Here is a 21790-nt window from a genome sequence, read left to right as displayed (position 1 = left end):
CAAAAGTACTGAGCTCTCCAGTCAGCAAAAGAGACAAAATACTAGGCTTCAAATCCAGAGAAATATTTTGGAGAAATTCCAAATGTCCAAGTCACAATACCTCCATTTCATAAGTTCTCTCTCCTTTCCCTGAATGATCCTTTGGACAGCTGGGTAACTTTAACTCTCTTTAAAAGTATTAAATACTTTAAAATATATTATAATAAATAATATTAAAGCATAGTATATTCAAGTTAGAACTACTCCTTATTCAGAACTAATCTTTAGCATTCTCCTTTTCTGCTCTCTTACTGTAGGGGATAGAACATTCTTGAAAGTTACTGGTGTGTCTAAATAGAGGATTCTGTCTAGATCAGATTTTCTCAGGAGTTACTAATATATCCCCATTATAACACAGAACTGATAAGGGGGGAATGCTTTTGTTATTCTATTTAGTTGCATACAGACATTTTGTTTCTTCACATGCCATTTCTGAAAGGGTAATCTGGATGCTATCAACACAGAAGACACACACACTCTTGCTGTTTATGTTAACTCGTGTCCCTTGGAGATTAAATCAACTTTATGTATGAGAAAGCAGATATTTAAAAGGTATGTAGCAGTCTACAGAGTTTAACTTTTCTAAATATTAAGTAGCAACCATTAATCTTTCTCAAAGTAAAATAGCAGAAAATTTTGTAATTCGCTGAAATGCAAATTCCTGGTATGGTAATGACAGAAAACCTATGAAATCTTAACAGGAATATTGAGGACACTATTTTAAAACAGTTTAAGCAGGGATACTGAACAACCAGTATAATATAGCTTTGGAAATTTTTGCAGAGTAGAGACTGCCTTGCTGCTACAATCTTGTAAACAACTCCAGGAACTCAGTGAATAGTAACTTTCAATGTTTTCTTTAATTTGGGGAAAATTATTACTGCTTTTTAACGTTTAAAATGCTTTCTTTAAAGGTTTTGCAGAGAAAGTCAAGCAATTCCTTCTCGGCTCCCTCTCAAAGAACACAGCAATATTAAGAAGCTTTGTATTCTATAAGAGCACACATATCACAGAATTATTACTGACTTAAGGCCTGAGCAAACAAGAAGAATAAAATGCTTACCTATGGCTTGAGTTCTCTTTTATTTCTGTCCATTCTTTGAATAAATTCTCATGCAAATCCCAGTCAGAATCCCATGCATCTTCTTGCATTGCTACGCTGTGCTGAACTTTAGATTCCGCTGTAGGAAGTGATGTGTTTTTATAAATCTTCAAGTAAAATCATGACTTAAGGAGAAAACTTTTTAAAAATTATTTTCATTATAAAGTTGAACTTTACTTACATTTAGATAGAAAAGGCAATCCTACATAACAATGATCTCCACACTGTAAACCAGGATCAAAATAAATATTTGCAATCTGCAAAACATGTAAGAGCTGATCAATTAAACAGCACAGTAAATCTAAGGACCAAAGAAAAAAGAAGGAAGATTTTTGTTGAACACAGAAACTTAATATATGCTATACAGAAAAGAGAACTTATAAATGTTTAGAAATAAGACATAAACAAACCTTTGATTTTTTTCCTGGCTCTAAATCTTCTTTATTACTTCTTAGCCTCTTATAATAAAACCTTACATCTTCTGACAGGGACCGTATGTGTTGTATTTTCACCTTCTGAGAAAAGGAGTTCATAATGTTCAGGCTCTGGTGAACTACTTTGCCCTAAGGAAAATAAAAGGAAAAAAGTCTGCAGGATATGCATTTTTCCCTAGCATATGTATCTATTTATGCAGGCTGGCAAAGACCACAGCACTGCTGAAATGTTAAACTGCAATTTTAACTACACTATCTTAAAGAAATGCCATTTGCAACACTTCAAGATAGTAAATTTCTGTGAAGTTGTATTTTTTACTCCATCTGCTTCCAAACACAGTTCACCCTTCTTTGAAAATTAAGAACACCTGAAGTATCTTGGAGGGCTCAGACAACAGCTCTTTTTAATCAAATCATGTTAAAAAATATCAGAAGAGGAAAGGCAAGAGAAAACTTCAGTTTGCTGAGTCTCCTATTACTAAAAGGAAACAGTCTTTTTGTAAAAGATCACTGCTGGCAATTAGAAATAGTAATTAATCACTAAGAATTAGAAATAATCTGAAAGGAAGAGTAAAGGGAAGTTACAATTACAAAAACCACAGGTGACAGAGCTTTTAAAAACCTCCTTCCTGCTCCCAAATGCAATTAAGACACAACACACCAAAACTACATTTAAGAAGAAAACAGGAAGTTTTTTCCCCACACATTTACAGCCTGCCTGCTTTTCTGAGTCAAACATTATTTCACCTTTTAAGCACAGAAAATGTAGTTTAATTGTCATGATCCTTACAATGCTCAAGCTCTACCCTGCCTCAGCTGTAAATCAATGATTCTGTAGTCATGTTTTGCATCCTACCTCAACATTCAACCCTGGTATGTATAGAGGAAACAAATAATAGAAACAAAAGCAGATACAAGTGCAACTCAGGACTGGTGGGGAGACTTCAGATTTACGTTTAAAAAAAAAGTCAGTTTGAGCAAATATAAATACCCAAGACTATCTTTAAATGAACATGTTTTTCTCGTTCCTCTTAAATCAATACTTCAAACTTAAAAATAAAAAACCAACTAAGTTTAAGGGGAGACATAGGAGAGGTCTTTTGCAGGTTCCAAATTTGCCTGTGGCCTCAGGAAACAGTCACATATTGCAATAGTCTCAACAGTAGTAATTGCAGAGGGAAGAAACTACAAGAATAAATCCTTAACAGTACAGTCCTGTTAAACTGAATTAGGAGGTATGTCTGAGCTTCATCTGTGGATTCCTATGAGAAACAAACTGTCATCAATGAGACAAGGTACAGGTTTGTTATAGTGTCTACAACAAATAAATAGTATTTTACTAAGACCTTTACGCAGCATTTAGACATGAAACAACAGACAAGGGAAAAAAAATTGTTCAGCAGTAATAAGAAAAACAGAACAATGCCATTTAGCATAGAGGTCCTCAAAGATGAGCTTTGATCAGGGGAGAGTTGAGAGGTGGCACTGTGAAGCAAAGATGACACTATGAAGCAGAAGTCAACAGAGCTAAGATTTGTTTTAATCAAGATGCTGACCTTTACAAGGCCTGTACACACTGTCAGTGTATTGCTGACAACCTTCAACAAAATACCAGAAATCACACTTAGGTACAAATACACTAACACTATAAACAGACAGACAGCTCTGGGAACCAGGCAGCTGCAGGAGAATTACATCCTAAGTATGAACTGAAAAGCATGTGTTACTAAAATAGTAGCACCTAGTTATTCCTGGATGGTGTAGCTGTCAAGTTCCTCCACCAAACACTGAAACAAAAAGAACTGATGCTATTTTAGGCTAATTTTCTTAAGTAATAGAGGCATTACAGAAGAACTAAATGTTAGAGTAGCATGAATTCAGTGAACATAAGTTTAGTTTGAAATTTTTCCAAGAAAAGTAAAAGTAAAAATTTTATGGTTTCAAATATAAAAAGAGCTAAGTGATCAACTAAAGGAAGTAGAAAGTGAAGCTGACTGCTCTGAAAAGCTTCGGGCTTGAACACAGTAAATAGTCTATAATTTCATCAAAGGTGATAATTATATCTGAAGCTATACTCCCAAACAAAATGCAGGAGACCAAAGATCCCCTGAAAGAATAACTGTCTGAAAACATTCCTAGAGAAAGCATGAAGACAATAAAAATCACAGTAATCTAGAGAAGAGAAAGAATGATTACAGCAAGGAATCCATGCCTGAGAAACACAAGTGCTATAAGAGGTAGTATCTGCCAAAACAAAATAAAGCAAAAGGAAATAAACAAAATGAACAAACAACCAAACAACCCCACCCCCCCCCCCCCCCCCCCCAAAAAAAAATTTGCAAAACCAAAGCAAAAAATCACAAACAAACAAAACAGAGGCCTCCCAAAAATCAAGCTGACAAGACTGTGGGCATATTACTATGTAATACTGAGAAGTTCTTTAACCATTTCAGATCAAACAAACTCAAAGGAGATTATAAAAATATTACCTCTTTATGGTCCAACATAGAACAAAATATTTTTATGTGGCACTCAAAAGGGACATTCTTCATATGAATTCTTCTTCATAATCATCATAATAATAATAATTTCTAATAATTCTAGTAGATTCAGATAGAGAATACAGAAACTGTTTTATGTCTAGTGAATGAAAGGGAAGTAGAACTTTAAGCTATTTTAACTTATGAAAAGCTTATGAAGCAGGTCATAATGAAGTTTTAGATGTGGCACTCAGTGTAATAAGTATCCATATAATGGTGAGGCTGTATAGCAAAAAACCAAAATAGATCATAAAGATAAAAAACAACTAGTGATCTTTGCAACTGTGGGCATGACTGTTTGACCTCAAGAGTAGCAAAAGACTTAAGAAGAATTTGTGACACAAGAGATCAGAAGGAAGATGGAATATGTGGCAATTGCTGCAAACATTCACTAAAGTCCTGCTGACTGACCTATCTTCCTCTGATGAGATCTATCCCGCTACATGAATATTCCAAGATCCCACTCAAGTGGGCTGTTGAGGAGATGTAGGGACAACTCATGCTTGGAACACAGTGGAAAAATCCCAATCAACCCCCAAAATAATGACAAACTGATCATAACATTTCAGTAGCACAATCTCTCCAGCAATTTGACACAGAATTCAGGACAGTGGTCTCCCTTGAAAAGGGCATATAAAGAAAAACCACAGCAAGTAAACATTTAATTCTCCCCAACCCTCTTACCGGAAATGAAGGTGGAAGAAAAACATGTTTTGGGGAGCAGGTCAGTGAGCCTACAGCAATCACAGCCTTCACTGGTATAGTTAAAATCTGGACCAAAAAAAAACAAAGAAAAATTTAGAAAAAAACCACTTACATTTCCAGCCTTTAAATGCCTCTTCCACTTTTAAATTGCACAGAATAACAAAACCCTGAAATTCTACAATTAATGCAGTCTAGGATTATATAGATATTTAAAACATGGAGACATGAATTAAGATTTCAACCCATCATCATATTCTGAACAGTCACTGCATACTGCCAGGAAGCACTCCTTAACTCAGCCATCCTCAGTTCTCTTCTTCATGGAACAGAAAAGCATACTGAAAACATATGCTCCCCAATGGGATAATATATAGGTCTCATTTGAATGGGGCTTACTTTGTTGGAAAAGAGGAGAGTAACATCTTTAAAGTAACTGAGGGAAGAAGATACATCAAACTGCTCAAAACATGGTGTTATTTTAATACCTTGAGACACACATTGAAAAAGTAGCTGGAAGGGATGGCAATGAGATTCAAGTACCAATACAAGTAGAATAACTTGTAACAAGCATGAAAATAAAATGCTTCAGAATCTGTAGCTGAAGGGTCACATACATGTGTGGATATACTACAAGAAAGCTTAAAATCTCCAGTACCTAGCAGAATTTGGGAATTTCTCATTTTCTGTAGCTCCATCAGAACCACACAATCAGTGATATAATTTCCTGACCTCATAAGCACAGAGTCACATTTGGTTTTTTTTTCCATATTTCACACAAATATATTAAATACAGATTGCATTATTCATTAGACTGTCTCCTTCAAAAACAAGGCGCATGACGTTGAGGCAACCAGTTGTTCTCTCCCATAATAACCAGTGTAAGGATTCTGTTTCATCAACTGCCAGCAAACTGTAGTATGGTTTAATGGGCATGGTGGTGTCCAGTCTTTTTAAACCTTAATGATTCTATGACTCTCCAAAACAGCTTTCACATTGTATTTTGACAAAAATGGCTGATATTACAGCTTTGTTTCAGTAGCTGATAATGTATGGAGAAGCACATTGTCAGAGCATGACACGCCCCAAGATCCACGCATTGATGCTTTGAGGACGCATCATGTCACTGAAGAACCCAAACTGCAAAGCATTAGGTCACATTTAAATAGGTAGTCCAGAAAGCTGGACAAAAATAATAATAAAAGCATAAGTAACATTCCTGTTGTATGATGCAGGGTTAACTTGCAAAGATAACCTGACCTCTGGAGTTCCCTTCCAATGTCAACTCATGCTACAGTCTGTCCACTAATACAACACCTAAAGACTAAAGAGATTTTTTGGGCAACACTCATTTATTATACAATAAATATACCTCATAATCTGTTGTGATTTGTACAGCTCCATCATGAATTCCTTCAAGTTCCTTCGCTATTAGATTTACTCTGAACACTGCATAATAGCCTGATGCGAGTATCACCTGTAAATGGTAGAAAAAGTCACCAATGTATTCCATTAAACAAAAAGAAATTTCATGAAAACCAGACTCAAAATCCATTTAAAACTACTGTCAGTGATAAACAATGAATTCATATATGTGAGTGACTAACACAAAAATTATCTATTCCCTTGTGGTGATAAATTTCTGCTCATCCCAGATTAACAACAAACATCATCTGAGTGTATCGAGATTGGCTAGGTTTGGATAGGGTAAATATAATGCTGCTCCTTAAAATAAATTTAGGAAGCCTACATGCTTTATCATACTCGAGTTCAGACAAAAATTAAGAATTCTTATCTTTCCTCTGTTAAAATGAAACTGAAAGAACTTGCAGTGGTTTGTCTCTTTTCTCCCCTCCTGTATCTAGCTTTAAAGCAATGGATTCAAAGATTTACTTACTGAAGACTGATCAGATGCAGTAGCATTCTGTAGTTCGTGGTGGTTTGCAATTATTGTTGTTCTGTTTCCCTTTTCAGTTGTTAGAAGTTCTACAGCCAAACCATCCCCTATAATATGCCAACTTTTTATAGCCAGCTTAAAAAGAACAAAAGGTACTGTTTTCAGTAACAATACTGATGTAAATTTTTTAAAAGATAAACTAAAAATATCCTCACCTCTATTGGATTGCTGTTGATGACTGCAAATAAAATGCTGGTAGCTTCTGTTGCACTCAATATGCCAAAATCTATAAATCGCTCCTCAGTTTTTGGAGACAGTACAAAGTACTAGAAAGATTGATAAAAGTATTTAAGCATAAGCGAAATATAAAGTGTGCTCAAACTCTAAGCTCATTAAAAAATCACATTAATAATTTTATGACAATCTCAAGATTCTACATTAATAAACTTCCTATGTAAAACTAAAGACTTTAAGGAAACAAAAAAGAATTTTTCAGCAGACACCAAATTAGAATAAAGAATTAAAGAGTCCTATGAAGTCTGCTTCTATTTAGAAAGAACTTGCCAAAAAAAAGGAAAATACTTACATCTAGAAATCCTGTGTATGCTCGGACAGGTAGGTGAAATTTAGAAGCATTGGTGATAAGTAGGATATTATTATCTACGTGAACAGATGATGTGGAAGGCATAAAATGAAGTGTAAAAATATATCTTGATTCATTGGGTGGAATTAAGACTGGTTTACTGAAGTTCTGGACCTAGATCAGTGAACAATGAAGACCAAGGTTACAACTGATCCAAGTGCATCACATTTAAGCATTTACTAATAGGTAAAAGCATCCACTGAAATGGGACTTACTTTAAACATTGGTTTTGCTTCTTCTGGTAACACAACATCATGTATAAGGACTGCAAAACTGAATGTGTTTGTCAGATAGATCAGTCTTTCCACAGAATCAGCAGCACTGTCACGGATGTGAAAGAGTGTGGCAGCATGATCAAATCCTAAATAACTATTAAAAGAAAACAGAATAAAGAAGAAGATTTTCCTCAAACTGTTTTCCTTACACAAAGAAAAGAATTGATCATTTCAAACAGCTAAAATGTGCATACCCCACTGCATGCTGAAACTATATTATCAGCACTACAGGAATATCAATAACTAAGTAATTCAAATAAGATAAGAAAACAAGTAACTGAGAATAACAGGGGGACTAAAAGGAAGTGTTGAAGTTTTAAGAAAATTTGCAAATCTTGTATTTTTTATTAGCCAAATCATGTGTCTGCAGCACAAAATTTAGCACAAACTAAACAATGTTTAGTTTCTTGGCCATTTAATTAGTCTGCCAGTTCTGTTGATAAAATAGCACCTCATACAAAATGTTTTTCAAGTCAACTTAGTCATACTTTGTAAATTAGTAACAAAACCCAAGGAAATACAGTGTTCTTCCAAAATTTTGCTTAAAACCAAAAGTACCTTCTCTACCCTTACTTCATATAGCAATAGAACAGTGAATGCAAAAGCAGAAATATTTCCAATACTGCATTTTTAAAATGTCTCATCTGCAGTCTTCAGCTGCTCTGAAAAACAGCTCACTAAGGTCAATTTAAACTCAATTTAAACTTGAAACCAACTTATCAATGGCCAAGACTACCTCATCCATTTATTTACAAACAGGAATATTCCCCTCTAATTTAAAGTATTTTGTTTTTGAACTATGTTCAGTTACTGGAAGCTTACCCATCCAACACTTCTGCTTGATACGGTATTTCAAGTTTGGAATAGCTCTTCTCTTTTGCTTTAACAGTTATTTTCCCAGAAGACTGTGATGCTCTTTTTGCTTTTGATGCTGCACACACAAGAATATAAGAAGTTTGTTAAAGCTGACAAAAATTGATCCATTAAGTTATACTAGAATGAGTGAAGAATAAAACCACAGAGCTAGCCCAGAAATTAATTATCGTGGAAGGAAAAAAGCGGAGCTTAAGGGAATTTCAATAACCAAACCGACGTGGTATAAAGTCTATGAAACAAGAGATCCCAATTCTGAAATCTTCCCATTTAACACCAGTTAGATGACTTGCCTGATTTACTAAGCATTTCTACAATAGGGAAGCCTGATTGTTGCTGTCATATAAATAACTTGAATATGTCCAGAGGATAATTTTGATCCAGATGAACTGAAGTCTCCGCTAAGAATATGGAATAAAACCATCCCTCTCCTAACAGAACAGAAGCTTGAGATTGCTGGGTCCCTCACTTAGAACTAGCAGTTATGAGGATCTTTGGGCCAGAAATGTAACAGCTTCTTAATAATGAGGAAATGAAAGACAAGCTAAATGTTGCAAAAAGATAAGCAGAATAGATGTAAGAACTCAAACTACACAAGCACCAAGAGTGATGCTCACAGATCTGCTCCAAGATCACAGAACAAGAAATGTTAGCCTGGTATTAGTAGTGCCAAAAAAAAAAAAAAAAATCAAGGTACTCAAATACTAATTAAGAGAAGCCATCAAGCCCCTAAAGCCCCTGCATGTAATTAGGACAGCTGAAATTGCATATATTTAGGGCTGGTTGCTTCACTGATAAGAATTCATCAAGTCAATTCCTTAAACACATTAAGCAGCTTAACTGGGTATTTTTCCCAGGAACCACCATTCCTTCTAAGATGCACCATATGTTAGCCAGTAGGTCCTCATATAACAATTCCCACCAGCTTCAAAATCTGAATGTATTATCACCTCAGGTTGACAGAACTAATTTCTTTTAGAATTTATAAGCTAAAATATACTTCACTTTTTTAGAAACCATGAGCTATTAAATTTCTAAAGTGCTAATCCAGAAATTATAATAAAAATCAATTCTTTCCTCTTTTTCCATGCAACTTCTAAAATTATGTCTACCACGACTATTGCATGCATAGGATTCCATTTTTAAGCAATCCAGGCAGAAAGACTTACAGCACCAACTAGTATCTTAAAGCAGTAACATCTGAGTAGTTACCACCATTCTAACAGTTGATTAAAATCTCTATAAAAACATAGGTGCCTTGCTACAAAATGTCAGCACAGTATTTAAAGTCACCATGTAGGAGAAAAATCATAGAATACCAGGTTGAAGGAGACCTCAAGGACCCCTCGGTCCAACCTTTCCTGGCAGAAGTACAGTTTAAACAGATGTCTCAGCACCCTGGCCAGATTGATCTTAAGTGCCCAGCACTGCAGAATCCACTTCTTCTTGGGGAGATTATTTCAAAGGCTGATTATTTTCATTGTGAAAAATTTTCTTCTTGTGTCTAAATGAAATTTCCCCAGGAGTAACTTGTACTTATTACCTTGTTTATAAGAATTTCTCAAAAACAAATGTCTGCTTAAAACAAAAATACATTTAAATAACCAGTACCTTAACATAATAATAAAGTTATATTTATTAGAAAAATTAAAAATACCTTCTCTTCACATTTGTATTTAGCAATCTAAGATACTTGTTGATCATAAACAAAGACAATCCTTTCAGAAATAACTGAAGTTCAGGAGAACTGTAAGCCTTTTCCAGGTAGGAAAATCCCATTTTCTTCTCAAAATTATAAACAGTGTTTTGTTTAGAGAGTGAAAATAATCAATGAAACTTCAGTAAGTTTTTGGAACTTGACAAGTTTTAAGAAGAGGGGAGTAGTACTTACCATCAAAGCTAATGCTGGCAACTTTGGTATATTTACTTTCAGAGGCTTTTAACGTAACGGGCTTGAAATATACTGTTATCGCTTCGTTCTGTGGTGTAGGTCTAACACTCTGCAAACAAAATATGAAGCATCTGTAAATGTATCATTATAACACGCTGTGAAACCTTTCACAGTGATAAAACTGCAACTACGTTTGGTCAAGCTCTTGCAGGTCTATCTTACCTATAAGAAAGCAGCATTACAAGTGGTTTGAGAATTTTTTCAGGTCCTACAAATTACTCAGTCAATATATAGGAAAGTAGGAAACCTTGGGGATGTTGAATCAAGTGACAGTATGGCCAGAAATGTATTAATTAAAATTATTAGAAATTAATTAATTAAAAAATTAAAATTACTACATTATTAGAAATGTATTAATAAAAATTTTAAAGTTATTAAAATAGAAACCAAACCTTATTTAAATAAGATTTAATTTTTATTCTTAATGCTGCAGGGCTACAATAGGCTATTTGTTTCTGGTGCACTCACTAACAAAGCTGTTAGCTAACTTGTGCAACTACCAGAGAGGATACAGACATCTCCCTTGTCTCTAATCCCATTTTCTGCAGAGAAAAAAAAAAACCTAACTGTATAGAGAAACATTTTGTAGATCTGTGATGACACTCGTTCTACACTTACACTTTACAAGGTCACCCTTTACATCTGAGGATTTACTCTTTTAAACTAAAGGGAAAAGGTAAATGGGCATCCCTGGAAGAGCTACTGTGTCAGTGGCTGTGTCAGTTAATAGCCAGAGCTGATTTGCAGAGGTACTCATTGCTGTGCAGCATGATAAGGGATTCCATGTCATCTGAAGACTCTATAGAGATCGCTAGCAAACTCTCTATCTAGATTCCACGGAGAAACTGGGCATGAAGCATTTAAATGGTCTTATTCTTGTTTTGCTTAAAATTAGGATGGCTGCCATGATTCTTCCCTCCCAGCTGTCTTCTCCTACTTTAAGAACAGCTCAGCTGCTCACGTAGCAGCTGTTAAGCCACAGCAAATTACAGGATGCTGAATTAAGAAAACTGAAATGAGTGCTGCTTTACCTTCTGCTGGGCTGCAGAGGTTTAGCACCTGTTTAACAAGCAGCTGAGCCTTTCTTGGTCAGGGAGGAAGGCAGACAGCTAGTGGCACAAACCAATTACAGTTCTTCCAAGCCAAGCTGTCCTTGATTGTAAATTAAAGCCATAAAAATGTGCATAAATAACTTAGTTCTACAGACCACATGAACCTTAGTGGGAACAAGCAGCACTACTCCTGCAGCTAATGAATAATCTCCATTAACTCAAGCAGAAGTTTTGTATTTTGGATTTACAGCACTGAACTTCATCCACCACCATATCTGCATACATGGGGTGCAGATATTTGGTATTCCTCTTCATAAGCCAATTAATAATGATTTCAATTTTCTTCTAATGAGATCCACACTACAAAACTAAAATCTTGACACAACTTAAAAAAAAAACCCTCCTAAAGCAGATGAAATCAAAGCTGCGATAAAGTTCACAACTTCTGGATGACAGAGACAATAAATATTTTTAGAACCTCTTCGCACGCAAAATGCTTTCTTTAATTACTGCTTTGAAATAATGCTGATTTCATCTAGTAAATCAAACTGGAAATATTCAAAAGGACAGTCTATTACCAGAAAAATGGCAGCTTTCAGAGGTGCATCTCTTAAACCATAAGTGTAACAAACCTACATGTATTTACTCAAAATGTCTACAGTTGGCGAATGTAGTTGAGGAAGGAATTTACACTGTTTTGTTGAAAATTTTTGAACTACATAATGCACATTTCCCATTTGTTACTTGATTACATGCTATAAAGTGAAATAAAAAATTAAGATAACTAAGGAAAAAACAAACATCCTTAAGTATCCTTTCAATGTCACTTTCCTCAAATTTCAACCTATTTCAAAATAAAGCTCATGGAAAGTCTGTCCTGAAATATGCATTAAAAATCATCAACAAAAAAAGTTCCATCAAGAACGTCATACCACCAATTTTCTCAGAAATATTCCTAACAGTAACTTTTCTAGGGAAGAATAATTTTAAATAGACATAATTCAGTAACACATGGCTCTCCCACAGAATGACCCACTCAAGACTCCTGACCCTGCTCTGTGAAGACACATTCAATATTTAGCATCACTGCAAAAAATTAAGATCTTAAATGTGCTAGAGGACACGAAGGGGGGCTAAAACTTTGTGCTTTTGCAGGAGTTCTTGAGAAAGACTTTGAAGGTTTAAGGACTCTTGGGCTACATGTATTCTAATAAACTAAAGAGTATGGGTTGGAAGACTGGCTCATGTTCATCTACACTGTTTACCAGTCAGAAGGCTCCTGAACCCAGTTTTGTCTTGCCCACCTAGCATAGACAAAAAAGTCCTGTGGCTACAGGTAGCAGATTAAGGCTGGTTCCATTAGTGTCAGAACCACCTCTGAACTGTTTTATTCTCTTTTACAGACACAAATGTCAGAAATTTCTTGGTCTTGTGTTTAAACAGAGAAACACCTAACTAATTAAAGTTCACTTTCTCCATAAAGAATCATGCAGTACATGGAACAAACTACTACTAAACTGTAATCCTTGGTAATTTTGAGATGCATGCACCCAAATGTGAAGATGAAAACACGACACAGAAGCAAACTACTTCTTGCAGATTGCTACGAGAAATTGACCCCTATTCTAAAGCTGGGACAGAACTTAATACTTTCTTACACAAACACTTTTGTTTTCAAACTGATACAATTCAGCTTCATTAAGACTATCCTGAAGTTCCTGGCTCTTCATGCATCAAATATGATCAGGACCTCAAGTTTTGAAGTATCCCTTTGCTTTTAGCAGTCAAACAGGCTTAAAGTACCTTAAGGAAAGACCAAATTTTCATTATAGAGAAGGGATAAAACAGTGTTCAACAATCTACATTTACCAGAGTTTTGACAGAATGGCTTAATTGTTGCAGCATGACTAGTTTATCCAGTCATGAAATAAGCATTATTATCCTTAATAATGGAACAAACCCTACAAAATGAGGGAGATAAAAGTAGTTTTAAAACTTGAAAAAGAAAATTATTTGCTCTTATCTTCCTCAACCAGTTTGTTGGACCATAGCATGACTAAGTACTTGAAGGCAGAACAACCACAAGTCTGGCAAGAGTATTACAAGTCTCTCACAGACTGATGACCTGAAGATATTTAGCTCCTCCAGCACCCAGCTTAAACATACGCTAAATATAGCCTTGGCCTTTTCTTCTGACATTAAGATGAAATTTGTCACACAGTCTGTCTCACTACTTTTAAACTAGCTCTAAAGGGTCAGAAGTCTATTTATCAAGCTTTCCTAGAAGTAAGCTATTCACCAAGTCTCTTCTTGGTGAAATTTTTTACTCTTGCTTTCAACTTTGAAATTCATTGATTGGCACAGCAGCAGAAATTCACAAAGTGCTTCAAAAGCTAGAAAGTTTACAAACTTCCCAACAAAGCTGTCCCTTAATGAAAAGAACAATTGACTTGATGTGCCATGTGATACACTGAAAAACACATCATGTCTGGACTGTGTGGTAGCTTTTTCCTTGCAAAAGTGAGTCCCAAAGGCTTTAAAAATACCAAATTGACTGGTTTGATACACAGTAAAAAAATAATTTACTGGAAAAGTTTTGTCATGACATGTATAAAGGTTATCAAGTCAGTTATCAGCCTTCCATTAGATTGGTATTTATGGTTTACAGCCCATAGTCCAAAGACCATAGCTTAAAAAAAACAAAGGGATGGGCTTGGGCCTTTTTTAAATGGAGGGGTATGAATTAGGCACTACACAACCAGATCTAACAAGATTACACTAACCAAGATTAGAAGTGATACTGATAGTCTGAAAATATGGTTATTTGCATTGTACACAGCAAGTATATGACACACTTTAAACAATTAAAAAAAAACCCCAACAAGCAAACTGTTGAATCTAAGATGATAAACATGCAAATATAGCTGTAAAAATAAAATATTGAATTTACCAATCCTCTCAATGCAAAAATCATATACTTATACAGGTCTTTTTGGTTTTTAAAACTCTCTGTGGAAGTTGTGTCATAGCTTACAAACCCATGATTCTTATAGGATCAACTGACCTCACTGTTGCAATAAGCATCAGGACCTCAAAGAAAAAAAAAATTTTTTTGCAGTATACTGTGTCTCCTGTCTTGAAAACTATTAGTGAATAACAGCTTAGCAAGCACTGCAATGGTCTATTGTCACTGTGAAAACTTATCTTCATCACTAAAAATGTTTCCTGTTTCTACTTTAAATTCATCTAGCCTCAGTTTCCAGCATCCTAAGATTTTGCTAGATCTCTACTATTAAAACACTGTTCCTCATTGTTACAGCTTCAATCTTTATAAACAGAGAAATGCTCTCCAAGATCTCAGTAAGGAACCTTTGCCAATCCTTCAGTCATTCTTTTGGCTCCTCTGGCTCCATTTCAACACTTCAACACTTTTTGAAGCGCATTGGGACAAGGTATAGCTAGCTACACAACTAAATCTGGAAAAGAAGGAAGACAGGAAGGGAAGAAGGAAGAAGTGAGAAAAATAGTGGGCAATGAGAAAAATCACACAGGAAGAAGGTATGAATGAACAAAGGCGGACTACCAGACTAGTGCTGAATTTCTGAAGTAAAAATAGAAAGTAGAAAATCCAAATGCTAGAATTCTGAAGCTGGCTGCACTTCACTTTAGGCTCCAGTGGTCTTACTGCAAAGGGCCCCGTAGTCTTTGGGTTCCTTTATTATTTCAAGCAACAAAGAAAATAAGCTAAAGGAAAAAAAGGGTAATTTTACAGGCATCTCCTGAAAGCAGTAGATAAGCTTGGCTTATCTTAAAAAATTATGCTGGGGAACCACTTTATATACTGATGTGTAAATGTGATGAGGACAAAGAATCTTACAAGACTGTATTAATTTCTCACCCACTGAACATGAATTATTGTTCTCAAGTATAAAAGTTTCCAAAGGTTCAGATATTGCAGGTACAGCCTAAAAATGTTGTTCAGAGCATTCAAAGGAGACAATGATGTAAACAATTAACGTGCATAAAAATTATTTACTCTGATATTAAGTTACATTTTCAGTCAAACATCACCTAGCTTCTAATTCTGACCACTACATGGTAAACCTGTGTATCGTCAATTTTTACAAGAAAAAGTAAATCCATGTAGAAAGTTTCAAATTGAAAGAAATCAAACTTACTGTAATTGGCACATCTTTTGTTCCTGAATTTAATAAATGCAGATTTAAAATTTTTGGCAGATCTGTTAAAGAACAAAAAAAACACCTGTCTATTAGGCTATTTTAACATGTGAATCTTATCTAAAGTCATTTACACAAGCTGGTTTCTTATATACCTCCACTGTTCAGTGTTAAAAAGTTATACTAAGATGACAGAACAGCCAGTCAAAATAGCTAGTTCCAACAAAACTGCCTTTTTGTGTATTAGTAGGCATTACATCCTTCATCCTACCACTCATATTTCTAACACATTAAGAAGTGAACAGACTAAAATACTACAATCAATGACTTTTTCAGATGCACCATGTTCAGAAGAAATTACTCTTACTTGAAAGTCTTTACATGTTAAGGAAGTAGCATGCAAAAGTTCTTCAGAAGCTATCTTTTTTTTAGTTGAACAGAAGATAAATACTGCTTTTTGTCAGCAATAAATCCCTCTTACAGTTTCAAAAAATGCCTCTAGTTCTACTACTTTCTGATCACTAGTAGTTTTACTACTTTTTTATCACTAAACCATATAAATGTAAAATGTTAAGCCCAAATGTGTTAGAGGCAATTAAAAAAAGATCCTATCATAACATTTGATCAAGTTTGCCCACCTTCACTTTTCCCCTGTCTGAAAATTATTAAGACTTACCCAGAAGTGAAGCAATTTTCACAAGTTCACAAGCTAACTGAACTGAAATACTTTTCAGACTAATCTATGTGCACTAAACTGTGTAACATAAACCTTACTAGTGGACTTACACCCTGGTGTGCAAACTATTGCTTGCTTGTACACATCCCAAGTACTCTTGCATCTGTGCACTATTGTGACCCACTGCTGTAATCTGTCTTTAAAAGCATCATTCCAGAAGCAACCCTGAACAGTACAAAGGCACTGGGCTTTCCCCTCCCCACCCTATTCCTGAGCAATACTTTGAGAACTGAAGACTGGTTTACCTTGTGTTCGTAGTGTACCAAAATCTAGCATTTCTGTTGATGAATAGATTCCTGGTGCTTTAAAAAAAAATAAACAATTTTCTTATTATACTTAGAGTTAATTAATTTGAATAATTGAAAAAAAAACCCAACCAAAACACAAAACAAACCCAAAAATCAATCAAACCCCAACCACTCTTTCACAAACCTGTTGTAACTTCTACTTCAACAGGCAAAATAATAACTTCTGTGTTGTCTGAGGCATTTGTTTTTATTCTAATGAAGGCTGTATGATTATCTGCTTCTCTTGAAGAAAAGCTGGCTCTCATCACTCCTTTTGTTTCATAGGGAGGTATTTCCTGATAAATAATCAAAGCACATCTATGAGAGCACAGTAATTACAAAAAAAGCTGTCACACCAAATAATTGCAATAGAAGCATTGAGTACAACTGTGTTAAGAGAAAAAGCTACAATAGCAGGAAGAGATAAGCTTCATATAATTAAAATTACCATTAAATTTATAAAGCATAGTTGAAATCATCTGACACTGATTAAAACTAGGTATATGCAAGAGAACTTTCATGTCCCATTTAATTAAGTTAACAATTCTAGGACTCTAAGTTTTATGTATTCAATTTGTGGTAAAAAGACAGTAGGCTACATTAGCAGAATTTGGCAATAAACAAAAAATATTCAGAAAAAATGTTGACAGTAATATCAAATATTGACTTTGCATACTCTGAGTGTTTTTTCTCCGAAGTTTCAGTGCTAAACACAAACTAAACCAGTGCACAACACCATGCAGCCAGAAGCTTGTGGAGCTCTATGTTTATTAGTCACCATGTAATTTACAGGAGAAAGTAAAAACTAATTTCAGTTGCTAAACCATGCCTATTCTGTCAGTTCTAATCTGCATTCAGGGTTTGAAAGACATCTTTTTCTGTATTTTTCTGAACACAGCTGGAGCACAAGACTAACTTCAGCACTACAGCTGAAATACTAACATCAGGTTGTCTTCCTCATCTCATTACAGAAGGTCTGAGGATTGGATTTTTGGTTGGTTGCTTGGTTTTTGTTTTTAAATAGAAGATGAAAACCTTGACTGGAAATGTTCTAAGGCACAATGACTGCATATGTATATTTTGAGAGCTGTTGAATATCAAAGTAAGATTTCAAGTTCTGTTTTCACAGACCCAACATAATGCAGCCATTCATTAATGTATCAAAGGATGTGATCTGACTCTTCCATATGTGTAACTAGGGATCCAAAGTTGGTCAGATCAAAAAATACTCCTGCATATGCCGACTGTTCCATCCAATCATTCAAGCATTTGGCATCAGAACGATTTTATACAATTATGTATATCCATATGTCAGAGTATCATCACCATAACTCAAGTAATTTCTGCTGCTTTGAAGTTTTTTCTAACTTCAGTACAGCTCTTCACATAACCAATACAATGATATATCTGTGTGTTTCCTTCAACTGGTTTGATTTCTTAAAGCTGCTTTATTGTTTTGAATTACCAATGGTTCTATGAAAATGCATACCAGTGGATATGAAAATGGATGGATAGAGGAAACAAGAGGATTAGTCCTTGCCAGACACTGGAAACTTTCACATGTGAGTCATCACTGCTTTAACTGGCAACCTGGCCAAAAGAAGCCAAAAAGCTTCATGCACTGAAAAACATCTCCCTTGAGTTCTCCTGACAACCAGTAAGGGGCTTTCTTTAGAAGCAATGCAATTTGACCAAAGCAGTGTCAAAACATTAGGACATTAATGTTTTAAAATCTATTTTCATGTGAACACCTACCCCTCAGTATCTGTTTCCACTGCCTTTTTTAAAATGTTGTGATCTGCGTTAAAACTTATTTCCTTACAGGTTTTGTACCTAAAACACTGCCATTCTAATGGACTTTCTCCAGAAAATATAAGAATTAAGAATTGCTATTGTCTTTTGTAACTCACTTGGAAATACTCTCCTAAAACAAATATAACTGTCACATTACTGTAATGATACACTTGAGCAAGAGACAAACTTAAGAGCCCAATGACTCTGAAGTCTCTCCTAGACCAAAAACCAGTCATCAAAAAATAATTCTAAGTGAAAAGGAAAATAGGTTTTGTATCTGGCTGGACAATACCAATGGTGTGACAGACAGCACGCAGCCAAGAACTGTACCTTCAGGATGCTTCTAAATTTTATTTCACTTAAAGATATCAGCATGTCTTAGTTCAAACCAGATTTAATGAACCAGACCACAAGTCCATCCAATTCACTACCTTCTCTCTAGCAGCAGACACTGAGTAGGGAGTAGCTGCAGGGCATGCATGTAGGAGTGTTTCCAGAACAGTTTCCAGCCACTCTCAACTCATGATCTAGGGATTTACTTCAGCTACACACACTGCTGTTTTATTTAGTAGTCCGGAATAGATTTTTCTTCCCTAAGTTCGTTTAGCTTCATTTTCAACCCATCTGTGCATTCATAGTAATCTGCTGGAAGGACTTCCCAAGTTAAAAAAACCCAACATCACCAAAAAAGCCAAGACAAATTAAAAAAAAAACCCTAACCAACAAACCAAACAAAAATATGTATGTTTTTTTTTGTGGGTTAGATCCAGCTCAGGCCTCCAAGACTGAAAGCTCAGGTAGGTGTAATTCATTCTAACGGGAATCATTTTATTCTTTGCATTTCAAAACAGCACAGCTCAATGCATATGGCTTATCTTAATTAAACCTTTCATTCAACTCCTACTACCACAATATTAACAGACCCTGTTACTGCTTCCATTTTAATGGGGTATTTTAAATGATTACATGACAAGACACATTAGTAAAAAACAAAACAAAACCCAAAGCCTAAGCTTATATCAAAATAAAACCTCCCAAACAAATACAACGAGTGCTGCAAGACATGACTACTCACCCACAGCTTTCTTGTACCTCCCTGCTGACCTGTTGGAAGCTCTAAATGGAGATCACCTCCACTGGAATACATTTCTACCACCTGCAGTGGGTAACAGGAAAATATTAGCACTCAACCATTCTGTTTACTTAACAGGTATTATCATGGGCAATGGCATAGGTTAGTGACTAACTGACCACTGGAATACCTTACAAATTCATTTTAACGCTGACGTAGCCATTTGCTAGTGCTACACTTCATGAGCTTTCTAAGCATTTTACTGTTTGTGAACCACTCAACAGAATCAGAATTTGGTTAGGTAAAGACATGAATCCTGCCCAAACATAAGAATGGTTTCCAAGATTACATGCTGGGGTATACTGAAACATCACCTTATGCTGTGCAAACCAGACAGAATAAGGCTGAGGCATCACTGGATTAAAAGTTCTGTTTGTTTGCTTCAGTATTCCTCCTAATTACCAGTGAAATTTAAATCTTTATTTTTCAATAATAACAAGCATATTAAAAACTGAACTTTCACTAGAAAAATCTCAATTTAGGAAATTAAGAGATCTGTGACTATAATCTAAAATGTCTAGAAATGATTTGCATTTGAGCAGAAAAAAACCCTTTGTAATATGAAATATATGACCTCAAATAGCTCTAAAGTTCAAACAGAATTTAAGTAGCACCAAAATAAACAAAATTTCAGTTTAATACCATAAACAAGCATTGAATGATTTTTCTCTTATGCTCACCTGCAAAGGTTCACTGTGAGGGTTATGGATATTTATTATAGGAGAGAAACTGCTATTTACAGGAACTCGTGCCCCAATAAATGGGCGCAATCGATAGGGGTTCGGAACTCCAATGCCAAACACCTGGTTCACAAAAAGAAACACAGACTTAAGCAGCTGCAAGTAATTGTTGCAAAGCCTAATATGCCCACCCATTTCAGCAATCTACCATAAACTCTTTTTGATTAGTTTTATAGTATACTTATAACTAAACCTTTAAAACCAGTATCATACTAAAGCTCTGAAATAAAGAAACTGGTTTAGTTTGCAGCTAAAGGCTATTCCTCATTTCTACTATTTACTTACATGTATACTGAAAAACAGACAATCCAAAAGCCATCTTTTTTTCGGACACTCTAGAATAGAGTGTCATAGATAGATACCAGCTAAAGGCTAATGAAATATGAAATGTTCCTTTAATCATATAATTATGAAACTACCTGTACTGGGAAGCATTTTTCTTGCTTTTTTGTTTGCAAAACATCGTCATGGTAAGAGTTATATTCTTTCAACAAGAGGATTTCTCTCATTTTTCACTTATTGGTCGCTCTCATCTGTCTGAATTACCTTTCTGAATCTCCAGTGAGTAATTTTTTGCCAGCTTAATGAGTAACATTGTCTTGCCACTGGATCAGATAAGCAAAGAGCTAAAGTATGAGCTAGATCCTTACAATAAGCCACTACAATAACACATGCAAAAAAGGTATTGGGAGGATTTTAAATCCTATGTAATTTCATTGATCTGGCTTACAGTACTGCCCTACTGATCCTTACAACGGTGTATCTGTCTTACAACAAATAGGGATGTAAACTTCTTCAGCTGGGTTGATGGGAAAAAAAAACAAACCCAAACCAACAACCCACCACTACTGTGCAAGTATCCTTGGATGGTTATGCATACCATAATAGACACTGCTTTGCCTGATTCATACTTCACTTTTCTGAAAAGCATGTAATTCTCTTACCTGATAAGTAAATACCCCATGATTAGAAGTGTTAATAAATAAAGTGTTCTCTACATTTCCCACTACTCTTGCGAGGAAAACTACATCGAAGGACGTATTTCCTCCTGGAAGAATTTTCTGGAAAAAATAAAAGCAAGCAAGTGGAGAGATAAGCAAAACTGTTTACTGAATAATTTGCATCGTGCAGATGAACAATAGCTTTTGTGATGCAGAAATCCTCATGTGTCCTTTGCGGAATACTGATGTTAGAAAGTCAACTGCAGGTTTGAAAAGAAAAAGGTAGAACTTTCAAACAAATGAAACGTGTAACAAACTAATAAAATTGCATTAATTTCAAACTATTATCTAGTGCAGGATCATATTTAATTGAATTTTTGCACTGAATTCTGAATTTAGAGTTCAGCTTATCACAAAAATATTTTAGACTGACAGTTCAAAGGTCACGGGAGAAATGCAACTGCTACAAGACTC

The 21790-nt window shown here is 35.2% G+C and overlaps 1 protein-coding gene across 1 annotated transcript in view; it reads right to left on the bottom strand.

Moving 5' to 3' along the window:
* Positions 1 to 21790, bottom strand: part of TMEM131 (transmembrane protein 131) — a 93835-nt gene that overhangs the window by 24271 nt on the left and 47774 nt on the right. The window contains exons 6-22 of the mRNA XM_059839464.1: positions 21320 to 21436; positions 20316 to 20438; positions 19579 to 19659; positions 16855 to 17005; positions 16668 to 16724; positions 15687 to 15748; positions 10397 to 10505; positions 8455 to 8563; positions 7573 to 7726; positions 7301 to 7471; positions 6930 to 7040; positions 6715 to 6849; positions 6190 to 6294; positions 4800 to 4886; positions 1552 to 1704; positions 1323 to 1398; positions 1103 to 1220 (exon numbers count right to left, since the gene is read on the bottom strand). Of these exons, the coding sequence (XP_059695447.1) occupies positions 1103 to 1220; positions 1323 to 1398; positions 1552 to 1704; positions 4800 to 4886; positions 6190 to 6294; positions 6715 to 6849; positions 6930 to 7040; positions 7301 to 7471; positions 7573 to 7726; positions 8455 to 8563; positions 10397 to 10505; positions 15687 to 15748; positions 16668 to 16724; positions 16855 to 17005; positions 19579 to 19659; positions 20316 to 20438; positions 21320 to 21436 (1919 nt within the window). The remainder of the gene's footprint in view (positions 1 to 1102; positions 1221 to 1322; positions 1399 to 1551; positions 1705 to 4799; positions 4887 to 6189; positions 6295 to 6714; positions 6850 to 6929; positions 7041 to 7300; positions 7472 to 7572; positions 7727 to 8454; positions 8564 to 10396; positions 10506 to 15686; positions 15749 to 16667; positions 16725 to 16854; positions 17006 to 19578; positions 19660 to 20315; positions 20439 to 21319; positions 21437 to 21790) is intronic.

Source organism: Haemorhous mexicanus, chromosome 2 (assembly GCF_027477595.1).
Source record: "Haemorhous mexicanus isolate bHaeMex1 chromosome 2, bHaeMex1.pri, whole genome shotgun sequence".
Classification (NCBI taxonomy): Eukaryota; Metazoa; Chordata; class Aves; order Passeriformes; family Fringillidae; genus Haemorhous; species Haemorhous mexicanus.
Note: the sequence above shows the minus strand (reverse complement) of the source record. Positions and strands in the feature narration are given on the sequence as shown.